Source organism: Barbus barbus, assembly GCF_936440315.1.
Source record: "Barbus barbus genome assembly, chromosome: 1".
In the NCBI taxonomy this organism is placed as follows: domain Eukaryota; kingdom Metazoa; phylum Chordata; class Actinopteri; order Cypriniformes; family Cyprinidae; genus Barbus; species Barbus barbus.
The window spans coordinates 45,080,561-45,097,451 of NC_136729.1; the positions used below are offsets into that span (position 1 = coordinate 45,080,561).

Consider the following 16,891-nt stretch of genomic DNA (forward strand, 5'->3'; position numbering starts at 1 on the left):
TATATATATATATATATATATATATATATATATATATATATATATATATATATATATATATATATATATATATAGGCTATATATTAGAAAAAAACTGTACTTGCAGATAATATAATATCAATTAAATAAAAGGGCACTTAAATGTACTTAAGAGACATTTTCATGACTGTTTCTTAACACACTTAAGTACACTTAAGTGCAGAGGTAGGTATAGTAACGAGTTACATTTACTTCATTACATTTACTTGAATAAATTATTTGGGTAACTAATACTTTTAGAGTATATTTAAAGATGGGTACTCTTACTCAAGTACATTTTTAGAGAAAAAAACTGTACTTTTACTGCGTTACTGTGGGCGACGCTCCTCTCGTTACTTTATCTTATTGCAATACAAGTTAAAAATGCTTCAATTTATTTCAAACACGCCGTCTACTTTTCTCTGGACAATGAGCGAGGCCCATTCGCGAATGATTCATTCTTTTGAGTCAATTCTGTTCAAAGGCTTGATCAAAGCAGTTGGCAAACCAGTGAATCGGTTCGTGAGTCAGTTTGAATGATCCGTTCAGAGTCGTCTGAAGCGGTTCTCACTCAGAGTTGTAAAAGAAAGTTTAAGAACATCAACAGCGTTGAAGACGTGGCTTTGGATCTACAGTCAATTGAAAGCAAATCTGCAAAGATTTGTTTGCTAGCTATGAAGATCTTTATTAGATGAACACTGTGTGTGCTGTCTACAGTTCCACAGGTATAGATAGGCTACATTCGATATCACTATGACATTACCAGTTTGTTGTACATGTACCTTACATTAAATACAATGTATAAATTACACATTAAATAAGCTGTCAGAGTATGAAATGAACACCCGCCAAACCTGCGTTAGCTCTGCGCTGTTCCAGGAGGAATGCCTTTTCCTAGATACTATTAATATTCATATTTTCACAATATTTACGCTTGCAGAAATATACATTTGTTTACATTTTGCAGAACAGACGGAAGAAGATCCGTCAATGTGTCAATTGTTTTTATATATATAGCCTATATATATATATATATATATATATATATATATACATTACATAAATATATATATATATATATATATAAATAGACTATAGATATACAGTATATGATCCAAAGTAACTAGTAACTAACTACTTGAGTAGTTTTTTTATCCGATACATTTTACTCACACTCAAGTAACTATTCAGACTATTACTTTTACTTGAGTAAATATTTCTTTAAGTACTTTTACTACAGTTTTTGGGTACTCTACCCACCTCTGCTTAAGTGCACTTTGTAGTGACATTAAAGTATATTTCAGTTCACCATAAATGCTTTTCAGCACATTTAGCAGTACTTTAACCATATTTCAAAGACAATAGTTTGACAAAAATAGACAAAATTATGAATTAGATTAGATTAGCACTTAGCCTACTTAAGTGGGTCAAAACAACACTCTAAGGTTTAGCTAATTGCACTTTTTAATTATAATTAATTTTCATTTAATTCCAAATAACATGGAATTACATGTCCAAAAACATTACATTCAGTTCACACTTAAGTATATTCACACTTAAGTACTCTTTTAAATGTATGCTTTTTAAAAGATTACTTAAGTGTCACAAGGGTCACTTATTTTGAGTAAGCTTTACAGCTCTGGAAAGTAAAATGATATACTAAATTTTCTAATTCATTTGTGCCTACCTGGTACAGCAATAGACCACTCCTCACACTTGAATGTCTCACTGGGAAGAGACGGGATGCCCACACCAGCCATGTTGGCTGCACGTACCTGGAACTGGTACAGCATGTTTTCTTTCAGCTCTGAAACCTAGACAGAAAGACAAGGTTGGAGGTCACAAATCGGTCACAGCATGGTCTTATATTTTACTTGTTATTACACAAATGTCCTACTTACTCTATAAGCTCTCTCACTGACAGACTTAATATTTGCCTCGTGCCATTTTCCCAGGACTCCACCAATGACCTCACGGTAATCAACGAAGTAACCAGTGATGTCAGCGCCGCCGATGAAAGTGGGTTGTTTCCAGGCTAGTACCATCGAGTCCCGCACACACTCCAGCACAGTGATGCCGTAGGGTGGAGTGGGTGAAGCTGGCATAAAAAACACTACAGTGAAGCACATTTGCAGTATACAGTAAACTTGTGTTACACTGAGCGTGTACCAGCATAAGTGGAGTAAAAAATTCAAACCAAACACAGAACTGTAAAAATACAGACTATGACATTGCAAGGAGGGTATCGTATAGTTGGGAGGTGTCCAGCATATTGCCAGTTGTGGCTGGTGGCATAAAATAAGCCGAAGAGGATCCCTTGATGCATTTGTGTGGATAGTGATGTTATTTGAGGGTTTCGAAGTCTGCAGCTGAGAAGACTTACCATATATTAAAGTGCCCCTATTAAGGATTTTTGAAAATGAACACAACTCTAAGAGAATGAAAACATCCTGAAAAGTTTTAAATCTAAAAGTGCACCGTGTATAAAGTTATGGTCTCTCAAGAGAAAGAGTCGACTCTGAATCTTTGAAACGAGTCATTTTAAAAACGAATCCCAAGCCATTTCATGTTGATGTCAATATGAAACATTAGCATATTGCCCGCCCACTTGTTGGTCTTTTCCGCGTTGGTCTGAATGAAAATGCTAATTCATTCTTTGCCACTAGGTGCCGCTTTTGGAGCAGTAAAAATAGCTGTTTTGCCAGTAATGCTGTACACAAAGCAGCACTGCGCTCACAAACACTGCTTTATCAGGCATTACAGGCATGATGAGATGAAAATGAGACCAATCGGACCAATCACCGCAGATTAGCATCACACAAAGGAGGGGTTTGGAAAAATGAATTGGTAAATGAATCGTTTGGGAGTCGTTGAGCAAATAAGGCAAATAAATGCTTATTATAAGACAATGAAAGTGTTTTTTTTGACCTTGCATGTCTGTCAACCTGCTGTTGGGGACTCCCAAAACCAAAATATGAACCTTTCATTACCCATAATAGGGGCACTTTAAAACTTTAACTGGAAAAACCAGGTCAGACCAGACCAGTTTAAGATGGTTAAGCTTGTTTTTAGAACTACTGTACACCAGCTTGGTTCAGCAAGAAACCATTAGAAACTGGTTTTATCTGGATTTTTCAATGTGGTTGTGGTTGACTGACCAATTGATTTTAGCAGTCTTACCTGCATGTTGATATACTTTATAACCACAGCATGACTAAAAGCTCAATAAAACAACTGCAATATGCTAAATTCATGAGAGGTCTTATGTCGACCCTTGTAAAAAAGAGGTTCACTTTATTGTACCGAATGTGTTTCAAATCTTAAAAGTATATTTTTTAAAACATTTCTTGCAGATAATATAATATAAATTATAAATTTATAAAAGGCCACTTAAGTGACTCAAAGAGAGACACTTTTATGTCAGTTTCTTAACACACTTGAGTGCACTTTGTAATAATGGAAAACTTGTACTTTATAGTACATTTTACACCATTGTAAATTATTTAAATTAATGTTTACTAATCTTTTGTTTTAAAAAATAAGCACACTTATTTTGGTGTGTTGACTAGCATACCAATGTACTTTATTATATTTTTAACTCTAGTATGTTATTCAACATTACATTTAAGCCTAATATATTTTAAATGTACTACATTGCAACTTAATCCGTACAAATGTGTAATTACAAATATATTTAAATACATGACATACAAATTTCAATGGAAATGACATTAAAGTATATTTTAATTTACCTTAAATGACTGTCTGCATATTCGGCTTATCAAACATTTGGCATATTTAAAAAATTATAAAAATAACTAAAAAGATGTACTTAAGTCCTACTTAAGTGGGTCAAAAAAGCACTCTAAAGTTCATTTAATTGCATAGGATGAACTTGAGTGCTTTTTTGACCCACTTAAGTGCATTAAATGTACTATAGTTTATATTTGCATTTAATATAAATATGATGTTTTTTATTACATTGCAGTTAACTCACAATTAAGTGTCTGAAAACATTACATTCAGTTTGCATTTAAGTATATATATATTTTTTTTTAAATATGATAAAATGTACTTCTTTTCCTCAAGGGTCAATCTGACAATAATGACCAAATAAATGATTAATGAGTGGATAAGTGGATAAACTGGATAAACTGCAATACACTAAATAAGTGTTTAAATAAGATGGAGAGTGAAAAATTCAAGATGCAAAAATGCAAAAGAAATGAATGAAAAATGAATGGAAAAAACAACAGGAAAGGAGAAAATGGAGGCAGGCCGACTCTGAGGAGGGATGCCGGTGGGTGACATTCCAGAGAGTTGCTTTTCTCTCTCTCTTCTCACCTGAGCCACTTCGTCCTCTCGCTCGCTCTCCTGCTTTCTCTTGTTCCAGGGAAGAGTTTACTGAGGACTTACGACTGTCTGGCAATTCTGATATCGACTCCTTTTGGATGGACTTTAACAATTCAGTGCTACAGTTTGCAACCTGTTTAGGAGTTTCCTGCCCACAAGCAGGTTCTGGTTCTCGCTGACTGGCCCTTTTGCCCTGTTTGCCTTCAATTGATGCAGCTGGATGGCCTTTGTGGCCAGTGTTTTGACCCCCTCCCTCAACCCTCTCGCTAGCATTAGCTATGCATGTTAGATGCGTGTCAGCAGGGGAGTGAGGCGCCACATGCCTGCCCACTCCGCTAGAGCTGTGCTGGATTAGTCTGACCCCGTTACCCCCTGACTCCAGACACACACCATGAAGAATACCGCCCCCTACAGGAGTTAGCAGAGAAAACAGCAAGAGAGATCAGACATGAATTCAATTGAAACACAATCACATTCAGAATGCTTCACATTTAATTCCTTTAGTCTAACTATCTAAGTTCATCCCCGTAGAAAACTTAAGCAGAAGTCTGTATGCATGCAAGAGATAATCACATGTGTTTTTGCAATATTCTATTCAAATTATGAAAAGAGACAATAAAAACAAGCAATGAAACCGCAAGTTATTTTCAGGAGAAAGGGAAATGAAAGGAAAGGTTAAAAAGATAATTTGGCAGATGATAGAGTTATTTAGTTTAGTTTGTGCATTTTAAAGTCACAAAGGTTTAAGCTTGTTAAACCTTTATGAAACAGGACATAACATCACACTATAGCGTTACATCAAGGCACATAAAACTCAATGAAAGCCAGACAATGCAACCAACATGTTAGTCGACCAGCAACCGAAATAACAACAGCTAGTAAGTGTCTATCATCTATATTTTTATTTGTAGCATTTATTTTTTATATTAATTTTTAATTAATGACCATATGACAGCTTAAAATAATTATGTTTTATTTGATCTAATTAAAAAAAAAAGCAAGACAAATTAACTTATTGTATCAAAAGGCCTATGTATTGATTGTCATGTAAAATAACAAAATAGCACGAAAAATAGACATACATTTATACTATATACATGTAATATATGTCAATGTGACTACAAACAATAACAATAATAATATTATAATTTTTTTATTGAAATTAAAAATTATAAAAACTAAAACAATAACAAAATATATTACTATTGCAATAATACTACTGTAGTGTAAAATAAAATTATATATATATATTATATATTACATATATATATATATATATATAAGAACATCAGTAAAATTTATGTATTTATGGTTTATGGCTAGTTTTATATATTAACCAGCATTGATTTTTACTCACGTCTTCAGCTGCTTTAAAAATAGTGTAACTTTTACAATAAGAAACTAATTTTGCAAATCAATTTTTTTTTTTCTTAGATCTTGCAAGCTTTGCAGCCAAGCAAAAAAGGAAACAGAGACAACAATAAAAAACACTTTCCTAAATGAATCTCTTTGCATAGTGTTATGAAGTCCAATTCCCTGTGGATTTTTTTTTTTTTTTTTATAATGTATGCTGTTTTACTGTTGTAATTATTGTAAATTGATTTGTTCTCATTGAGTTTTTGTGCCAGAAAATACTGCTTTGATTAGAAAAAAGTGTGCTCAATAAACGCGTGTTTCATAAAGTATGAGTGAGCATGACACTCAACAGAAAGTCTCAGGGCTGTTAAAGGGCATGACATAGAAAGCGTGAAAGACATGCAGAAGGGACGGGTTTGAAAAGATTGAGGGAGTGGGAAGGGGTGTATGTGGGGGAGCGGGTGAGCGGGTTTTGTAGTCACCACTATGTTGGATCAGTTGTGACCCAAACTAGAGGAGGTCTACAAGTCCTGACTCCTGGGAGAAATGCAGGGAGCAGAGCTGGAGTTTGGTGGTTGTGGCCTTGACACTAACATGTCATATAGGACATGTACAGTCGAGTACAGTGGTCAGAATTAAAAAGTGAAAGCTGGAAACGTGAAATCATCATTCTAAAGATCTTAATGATACAAACAGGAGTGTATAAATGTATTAATTACCAATAGCAGCTTTAACTTTAATGGCTTCTGATTCTTGTGAGAATTCACTCATTCCCGCAGCATTGATGGCTCTTACTCGGAAAACATAACTCTCGTCAGTGGTCAAGCCATGACAGATAAACCTGCACAAACACATATGAACAGATTAATGTTACAACCTAAAATTAAAGCCTAAAACAAACAGTTCTAGCATTTATTAGTGAAGCTTGCTAAAACAAAAACACTGTACTGTTGCTTAGATTATTGTTAATTTAATAAACCTTTAAATCCCTAAAGACATGTTAAATGTATGTCACAAAGATTTTACGATTTGTCTGTTCAGAGCGATACGTAAAAAACGGCAGAAGGCCTAAATGAAAGTGCAGTTTCACTTTCGGCCAGATGGTGGCGTTTATAGAATAACAAAAATAATCCCGGTTAACTTTCCGTTTCTCACAGAAAACGAGGGAAAGAAAAGAGGGCTAACAATATTTACATGCTTTCAAACTGCTGTTCAGAATTTTTGTATTCGCTATGGTGTTTATCAAAAACACCAAATACACAAGTAAAAAAAAGACAAAAGAGTCGGTTCTATATTCTTTCTCTGCTACTCACTGTATTCTGAGCACCATCAAGCTTTATATAAAGGTTGTTAACATGTGACCAAAAGCGGCACTTTTATTGGCTGGCCACTTTTATTAACAATGCGAGGGGAAAAGGGATATTAGATATATATGCATAACATTCATTTAATATGGAAATTGCCGTAGGGCCATTTAATTATAAAAAAAAAAAAAAAAAAAATGCACACTTGCATTATTGCGTTAATACGGGAGAACGTGCAGAAGAAAGAAAGTGTGCTTTCCGTCAGTTTCCTGTAATTTTGTGGGAAATACTTAGTCATTTTCTCTTACTGTTTACTATATTTATTAGCTTGGTTACTACATTGTGGGTTTTGGTTCTTTTGCTGTTGTAGCAGGCTGTAAGGCCATTTGAAATAACTGCAATCGTTTGGCGATTTGGTCATGCAGTCAAGACCTGCCTGGAGCTACTTCAGCTGTGCGTTTGTCAACCAATCAGAATCAAGCATTAAAATGTTTATCCCAGCTGAAATATTTCCAGACTGGGGAATGCTAAGAAAAGCGGGGATTGAAGTCCAAAACCTGACTTGACATAGCCTAACAAATCAATCGTGGCAAAAGCGGTTCCATAAATGACAATTTAAGTTCACGCAATCTCACTAATTCGATTTCTAAGCGTTTCGAAAAATGTGAATTTTGATCATCGGCTGTGAATTATGTGTCTAGAGTTTTGAAAAATGGCATGAAGTTTCTGTTATTAGTGCAAAAATGATTCTAAAAAAACTGTAAGGTATTGTAACTGTAATACCTTGTTCCTTTAACTGGTTTGTTGTTGCAAGGCTCCCAAGTGTTGCTCCCTGCAATGCTGCTCTCAATGTAGTAGCCCACCAGCTCTTTAGCGTCACGTGACGCTTCCCATGAAACCACCACAGATGTGTCTGTATTGCGGGTAGGAACCACACGGCCAGGGGCTGATGGGATATCTGCAGGCAGGTAAAGAAAAAATGAAACTATTACACATTATGCTATTATAGAGTTTATTATATTTAAGATAAACCAACAGTTATCTGTATGCTGTAATTATTATGGCAATATAATATAATCAAAGCTTCTGCAGATCCTAGCAAACAGATTTTAGCTGAGACGAATGAACAAATTCAAACACGGTGAAGATGTACAGCCATCCTGCTTTTTACATGACTGCTCACCAAATAAATTATTACATGTACATGAAATATACATTTGAGTTGAAATTGTTTTAAAATTGCAAATATATTTTCCTAAATATTTCCACAATAATAATAATTACATTTACAAAAAAAGTAGTAACCAGCAACTTTTACCTTAAAGAGCTCTACCTTCATCCATAAACATTTGTGTTGTTGGTATAAATTAATAGGTGATGTTAATATTTCTGACTTATATTATTTACTATTTGAACGTTTCAGCATGTATTGTTTAGTTTTCAGTATGCTACAGCAGATTTAATACTGAAGCCCTATGATTTTATTTTGATAGCTATCAATAATTAAAATGCAAGATGGCACTAGCTGCGTTTGTATAAAACAAGAAAAGAAGGACATGAAAGTAGTGCTGGATTCGGTCAGAATTACTGTAAGTATTCCAGAGAGCCATGTATTAATTTATGTTAACATAACAGTATAATATATTAAGAGGCCATACTCATAAAAACATCAAACATTCCTTTATTTTTATTTTTTTGCTTGTTTAAGGGGCTGTTATTGAATATATCATACCCAGCTTGTCCCCAACCGTGGTGGCTTCAGTCGGTTCTGATGGTTCACCAACACCGGCTGAGTTACAGCAGCGAACGCGGAAGCGGTAAGACTTGCCCTCGGCCAGATCAAAAAGAGCAAAACGTGGAGATTTGACGGGGATTTCAGTGTTGACTCGCTGCCAACTGTCTGTGCCAGACACACACTGCACACACATACACACACACACAAACAACAGATTTCAACATACACTAAAACTTTATTAAATATATAAAAGCCACTGGCAGTGGTTAAGTTAAATTCAGTTTTGCTCTCTGACCTTCTCCACGTAGTACATAACCCCTTCATGGCCCTTGTCCCCTGGAGGATTCCAGCTCAACACCACATAGTTTTTAGTGGCCTCAATGACTGAGAGTTCACGAGGTCTGCCGGGAACCACTCCCTCTGCATCAGTTCAAGATAAAATGCATTACATGATATTAGTACTGTGGGTAAATTGATCAGTTTTAGGTAACAAACTATGGGATTTTGAAAGAGAATACAATGGACATGGAAATGTCAAAAATACAGGTACAGTATTTGACCAATGCACTTTTCCATATGTTTGTGATGGCTGTATAAGGAATTTTAAAATAATTTTATAGAGATTCCCTGGAAGTTGAGTAAAATTCTGTAAGACATAACAATGAGAAACGTCTCATAATGTTAAGTTAACATCTCATAATAATGAGAAATGTTCTCTTAATAATGCATTGGTTTCTCATAAAAATGTGTAAATTTAAGGTTATGAGAATCTGGATCAGGAAGTTTCTTGTTATAATGACTAAATATCTCATAACAATGAGAAACTTCTCATAATAATGAATTAGTTTCGCTTCCGTCATTATGAGAAAGTTATCATAATACAGTGTTAAGTCATCATAATGAGATTTATTTTCTATTTCGAAGTCATCATTATGAGAAAGTAACTTATAATGAGATGTCAAGTCATATATATATATATATTTAAAAATGAACTAACTCGTTACAAGAAAGTATCATTATTATGAGATACTGAGTCATAATTACAGGAAAGTTTCTCGTTATTTTGAGAACTTTTCTAAAATGAGATCCTACGACATTATGAAAACATTTCTTATTATTGTGAGAAAGTTTCTCACTATAATACAATGTTAAATTATAATGAGATATATTTTCTGAATATCATAACACAAATTCATAGCTCTCATTATAATGAGATGTTAAGTCATAATAAAGAGATAAACACTAAATATTATAACTAACTCATAAATACAAGAAGGTTTATTACAGTAAAGTTTCTCATTATTATGATATAGAAAGTCATTATTATGAGAGAGTTTCTCTATAATGAGATACTAATTCCTTATAATGAAAACATTTCTCATTATTATGAGATACTAAGCTGTAATCATGGGAAAGTTTCTTATTATTATGGTCAGGAATCAAAATGAGAAAAATTCTCAATAAAATGAGAATAATAAGTCAGAATGATTAAGTTTCTCTCTATTATGAGCTGTGGTGGCTTCTATAAGATTCCCTATATTTAAAGGTTTTCAGTAACAGTGGGAACCCTTAAAAACAGATCATTTTGATTTGAGATTTCTCACCCACAGGCTCCTCCTCGGTCACAATGATCTGACCAGTCCAAGGAGCAGAGGGACCTACAGAAAGAAAGTATATTTTACTGCTTGCATTGTTTTTGTGTATTTGCTCTGTTGATCAGGTTGTACCCTTTCTTGTGCGGTCTGCAGGGTCCATAGCAGCTACTGGTTCAGACACACGGGATGGATGGCTCATGCCTGCTTTATTCACCGCACGCACTCGAAACACATAGCTTCGTCCTTCCACGAGACCAGTTACAGGGAAGCGTGCAAACTTCACCGGAGTGTCATTGCACTGCGCCCAGTGTGTCAAGCCAACTTCACACCTGCAGGGAGGAAAGGGAGGGAAATACAATTTAATGCACCAAGAAATGCAATCTGACATTCTACAGGGTTTCTGTGGGTTTTAAAATGTCTTATTTCCACAAATGAAGGCCTTAAGAAGGAATTAAATCAAAGCAGAATGTCTTCATAGTCATGGCATTAAATGTTGCATGCATAGCAAAAAAAATAGTATCTTCCTCAGTAGTTTGGCTTGTTTTCCCATACAAATATCTGAACATCCTTAAATGAAGGCACATTTACTTTAGATGCAAAATTAAGTCTTGTTTTATGAGAAATTGAACAAAATGAATTGAGTAAATGCGTAAAACAAGAACAAATATTTGTCAATGGGATATGAAAACTTGGAATTAAGTAGATCTTTCTGAGCTCACTGGCAGGTAATATTTGTTCTTTTGTAAACATAAATTCACTTCATTTTAATCAGTTTCTCAGAAAATAAGACTTCTTAAGGCATTTTGCTTTTGTATCTTGATTTAAGAATCTTTTGACATTTGCAATGGAAGACACTTTTTGCAGTTTGATCAAAAGGTATTGTAAAAATGATTTCCATATCCTAGCTAAGCTATTTTCAATATTCATCTACAACTAGATTTTAAAAGAAAACCAGCTGATGTTATATAAACTGCGTTATGCTGGTTTCAGATGGATTTTCCAGCGATATGAGATTTAGTGTTTGTTTCTGGCCTATATGTTTATTTACATTATACATTGGTATGATTCATTCTCCCCGTCACATCAAGATATTCCTGCAACTTTAAAATCGACAAATTGGACAAGTGGTGTATACACAAACTTTCATGTTCTCTGGGACTGCCGATAGAAGTTACTGCTTTCAAATTTTGTGTATGAGGACTCTATAATGTCTGCTCAAACAAAAAAAGAACCCAGCATTGTTAACCATTTTACTTAATTCATCTGCTAGAATGAAACAGTAAGGCGACGGAGTTTTATAATTCTTATGTTATTGTTATCAGGAAATGTTTTACCAAATCCTGGTCCTTATAATGATACTGCTTCGACTTTTAAAGTTCCTGCCGATCTTACATCAACATCAGGTCTGGGTTTTATTCATATGAATGTGAGAAGCCTGCTTCCCAAGTTGGACTTAGTGCGTATCTGGGCAAAAAATACCAGTGCTGACATTATAGTAATATCTGAAACATGGCTTAATAAAACGGTTCCAGATAAAGCCATAGGTATTGATGGTTATACTGTTTACAGGGCTGACAGACCAAAAAGGGGAGGGGAGGGGGGATTGCAGTTTATGTTAAGGATAGATTTGAAGTTACTGTGTTACTTTCTGAGTCAGTAGTTAAAAAATATGAATTATTAGCTTTAAACGTTATTGTTTCCAAGACCTTACATCTTACAGTAGTTGGCTGCTACAGACCTCCATCATCTAGTAATTATGCCATTTCCTCTCTGATGCACTCGGTGACTTCCTTGAATTACAAAGAGCTGGTCCTTCTGGGTGATTTTAATATGAATTGGCTGCAGTCGGCATCTGATGGTTTTAAAGCAATCTATGATACTCTTAATCTCTTTCAGTTAGTTGGGACACCTACTAGACCTAACTTGAAGGATTGTAAAAAGTCCACATTAATTTATCTCATTTTTAGTAATGCTCCCCATAAGTACTCTTTAGTTTCTGTATATGCTAACGATGTTAGTGATCACTGTGTCGTTGCCATAGTCAGAGATACCAAATTACCTAAGCATAAACCACATATTATCACTAGACAATGTTTGAGACATTTTAATGAACAAGCTTTTCTTCTTGACGTAGCACATTACAATTGGGATAGGATCTTTCTTATCCCCAATGTTGAGTCTGCCTGGATATATTTCTATGATGGTTTTATATCGATCATAAATAGGCATGCACCTTTTAAAAAAATTCTGTGTTAAAGGTAGGGATAATCCCTGGTTTTCTGAAGCCTTATCTGCTCTTATTCCTGAGCGTGATGTTGCTTGGGCAAAAGCTAGACAATCTGACTTAAGCTCTGACTGGATTTATTTTAGGCAGTTTCGGAATAAATGTACAGTCGCTATCAGATAGGCTAAGGCTGATTATTTCATTGCAAATTCTACTCTTAATGCAAATAATCCCAAGCAGTTTTGGCAAAATATAAAGTTGATAACAGGTAGTAAAAACACCTCTAGCTTTCCTTCATGTATAAATATGGATTCCACTAGCATATCAGATAAAGAACAAATGCTTAATTATTTTAATAAGCATTTTGTTGCCTCCGGGTTTTTATTTGAATCACAAAATGTTGCATGTTCTGATTCTGATTTTATTAATGCAGAAAGTCGTTTAAAAAAGGATGAATTTAGATTTAAACAAATTGAGAGTTCTGATGTTTATAAAGCACTCAAATTGCTTGACACAAACAAATCACCAGGCCCTGATTGTGTTGAATCTGTATATTTGAAATTAGCAGCAGACTTTATTACATCTCCTCTGATTTATATTTTTAATCTTTAATTAAATACCGGTGTCATTCCGGAAATCTGGAAATCAGCTATTGTTGTTCCTCTATTAAAAGGGGGGAGATTCTACTATATTAGATAATTACAGACCAATTTCTAAGCTCTGTGTTTTATCAAAGATCTTAGAAAGCCTTGCCAGTAGACAGTTGACATTTTATTTGAACGCAAACAAAGTGTTGTCTATTAATCAATCTGGGTTTCGTAAAAAACACAGTACTACAATAGCTGCATTGAAAAATGATATTGTGGGCTCGATTGATAATGGTGATTTCTGTGCTTCTCTTTTTATTGACTTATCAAAGGCTTTTGACACAGTGGATCGTGAAATATTGCTGCATAGATTGAAAAGTGTTGGTTTATCAAGTCATGTTATTCCCTGGTTTAAAAACTATTTAAGTGGAAGAACTCAGTGTGTACAAGCTGAGGGTAAATGATCTGATTCATTGGTGATTGCCAAAGGTGTTCCCCAAGGATCTGTGCTGGGTCCCCTTTTATTTTCCATTTATATAAATAGTCTTGATTACGACATTCAGGATGCCAACTTTCATTTCTATGCAGATGACTCTGTCATGTATTGTAGTGCTTCTTCTGGACAACAAGCCCTTTATAAGCTCCAGTCAGTCTTTGATGTCATCCAATCACGGATTTACAATCTAAACTTGTTCTGAATGTTGATAAAACCAAGTGTATGTTATTCTCAGGTTCAAAAAAATTTGAAAGTAATTTAACCTCTCTTCAGACCCTACAAGGTACCGTGATTGAATTAGTAAAAGAGTACAAATATCTTGGCATTATTGTTGACGGTGTCCTATCTTTTAGCTCTCACATTACTCAACTGAATAAATTTTTTGAATAAAGTTTTGTTTTTCATTCAATGTAAGAAAGAAATTAGTTGCTGCTACTTTTCTACCCGTGCTTGACTATGGTGATGTAGTTTATCAGTTCGCACCATCATATCTTCTTTCCTCCTTAGATGCTGTTTATCATGGTGCTTTAAGATTTATATCAGATTGTAAACCCTCAACTCGTCACTGTATATTGTATAACAGAGTAGGTTGGTCTTCTTTGCTTATCAGAAGAAAAATGCACTGGTATTTAATTATTTATAAAGCCATGTTGGGGATGTTGCCTCATATCTCTGCTGTCTTATAAAACAGAAAATTGTTGAGAAATACTTCCTTCGCTCACAAAATTATTATACTCTCTCTGTTCATTTTGTTCGATCTGAATTAGGTAAAAAGGCTTTTATGTACGCAGCTCCGACTGACTGGAATCTCCTTCAAACGAAACTGAAATTACAAAATTTGCTGTCTTTAGATAATTTTAAAACAGTTATTCAGCAAATGGAAATTGACTCAATGATATGTAACTGTTTTTAAGTGTCTTTAGTCTGTTTGTGTTGTAATATTTGTGATGAAACTGATGTATTGCTGCCCATTTTGGTCAGGACACTCCTGCGAAAGAGATTTTTAATCTCAGAGAGTCTCTTCTGGTTAAATAAAGGTTAAATAAAATAAAAATAAAATAAATACATTAGAAATCTATATGGATAACATCTTCATTCTATGTAATATAGAGGTTTTTATTTGATTTTGTGTGATGTTTGTATACATATGTAGTGACCTGTCAACAAAGTATCCCAGAATGGGGCTTCCTCCGTCCACAGCAGGCTGCTTCCAGCTAACGATCACGTAATCCTTATTAGCGTCCAGACTGTGAACATCTAAAGGAGCACCAGGGGCTCCTGCAACCTCCGCATCAGAGTCTAACAAACACACGAATGAAATAAAGTCTGAAAGAATCTTTTACACAACTACAATTAGTTTACTTGAAGTAACTGTATGCTATCACTTCTAAAAACAATTGCACTTGTAGTGTAGGCTACTTAGTGCAATTAAGCACTTTGAATATATATATATATATATATATATATATATAAAACACATCATTACTTTTTAGTTTATCACATAAACTAAATTTTTTTTTCAAAATTGTAAACAAACATTATTGGAGTGTGTTTTATATGTAAATGCTATATCAGTTTTGCTACTTGAACATTTTTACATTTAAGTCAGTGTGTTAATTCCATTTCTTTGTCCTTGTTTCTACACCAATTTTTTCAGTGTTTATATAGCAACTATATATTCTTTTTTATACATATAATCGCCATAATAACTCTTTTTAAAAGTATGCTAAAGTGTACTTCTTTTTCACAAAGTATAGTACAGTATTGTTCATTAAAATCAACAATAAAAGTGTATTGCAGTATTTTAACTAGGGGAGTGTTGAAAACTGTTTCAGTTTCACAGCTACTTCATCTGAATGTCATGACGGCACAGACACAGCATGACAGGGATAAATTTAGAAAGAAACATGAGCTGGGAAGGGAGGCTTACAGAGACATGAAAATCTCACACACAGTACAAGCCAAAAGAGTGTGTCCTAATACCAGCATGAACATTTTGGCCTGTAATAATGCAGCAAGCTCAATTAGAAATATTTGACTGTATCGGTCCTTACCTCTGACAAAGACATACGCTGAGTGTGTCTCAAAGCCAGATTTGGTGATGACACGAAGTGTGTAGAGTCCTTCATCCTCCTTGTTGAGGTGTGAGAGAGTGAGTGTCGCTCTGTCGCCGCTCCAGTGCATCTGAACCCATTTCGATGGCACCAGCAGTTTATCTAAAGCACACACAAGCACATCCATGCATTATGTGTCACCAGGCAGCAATAGTTATTGGCAGAAAATACATTTTAGTAGCAAAATATACAGTCAAAAGCCTTTTAATGTTTCTTAAAGACGTCTCTTCTGCTTACCAAGTCTGCATTTGTGTGAACAAAAATACAGTAAAAACTAATAAGTAATAGGGTTCATTTGCTTAATTGTTTTTATTTTACTTGAATGATAGCGCATCATGGTTTCCACAAAAATATTGGGCAGCACAACTGTTTTCAACATTGATAACAATCAGGAATGATTCTTGAGCAGCAAATCAGCATCTTAGAGTGATTTCTGAAGGATCGTCTGACACTGAAGACTGGAGTAATGATGCTGAAAATCCAGCTTTTGATCACAGAAATAAATTACATTTCAAAACATATTCAAGTAGAAAACAATTATTTTAAATTGCAATAATATTTCACAATATTACTGTTTTTACTGCATTCTTTATCAAATAAATATAGCTTTGGTGAGCCGAAGAGACCTCTTTCAAAAACATGTAAAAAAATAAATCTTAATTATTCCAAATATTTGACTGGTTGTTTATACACTTTGCAAGAAGTAAAGATTACATATGTATGATAGATTATATCAGGATTGGCCAATATTAGCAGTATAATCTGATGATATAAATTTAGCCAGAGATGCTATGAGAGATTAGTATTATTGTTATAACTGGCTCACAGTCTTACCATCTCTGTACCACTCTATCTCAGGCTGGAAGCGCTGCAGTGACGGGTAGATGATAACAGAGCAGCCAAAACTCAGCGTCTCACCCTCACGTCCAAAAGACACACCAAACTTATCCACGATGTGTGTCTCGAATGTCACTCCATACTCCAGACAAGGTGCTGCAGTGCACACATACACATTAAATCCAGCTTTATTTTATGAAAGTACAGCATCGATGGGTAAGACTCCAGGATTCACCTTGTGGAAAATGATGCACACATATATGCACGGATTT

At 34.5% G+C, this 16,891-nt stretch overlaps 1 protein-coding gene across 9 annotated transcripts in view; it reads right to left on the reverse strand.

Moving 5' to 3' along the window:
* The window catches only part of LOC306872726 (myomesin-1-like), a 46,728-nt gene that overhangs the window by 16,849 nt on the left and 12,988 nt on the right, over positions 1-16,891 (reverse strand). For 8 of the 9 annotated variants that reach the window (XM_079421486.1, XM_079421484.1, XM_079421485.1 and 5 more), the window contains 11 exons: positions 16,617-16,775; positions 15,723-15,884; positions 14,826-14,967; positions 10,494-10,690; positions 10,371-10,424; positions 9,062-9,186; positions 8,764-8,947; positions 7,815-7,989; positions 6,447-6,568; positions 1,920-2,131; positions 1,706-1,832 (listed from right to left, as the gene is read on the reverse strand). In XM_079421486.1, the coding sequence (XP_079277612.1) occupies positions 1,706-1,832; positions 1,920-2,131; positions 6,447-6,568; positions 7,815-7,989; positions 8,764-8,947; positions 9,062-9,186; positions 10,371-10,424; positions 10,494-10,690; positions 14,826-14,967; positions 15,723-15,884; positions 16,617-16,775 (1,659 nt within the window). The remainder of the gene's footprint in view (positions 1-1,705; positions 1,833-1,919; positions 2,132-6,446; positions 6,569-7,814; positions 7,990-8,763; positions 8,948-9,061; positions 9,187-10,370; positions 10,425-10,493; positions 10,691-14,825; positions 14,968-15,722; positions 15,885-16,616; positions 16,776-16,891) is intronic. The other variant, XM_079421481.1, reaches the window with a different exon arrangement.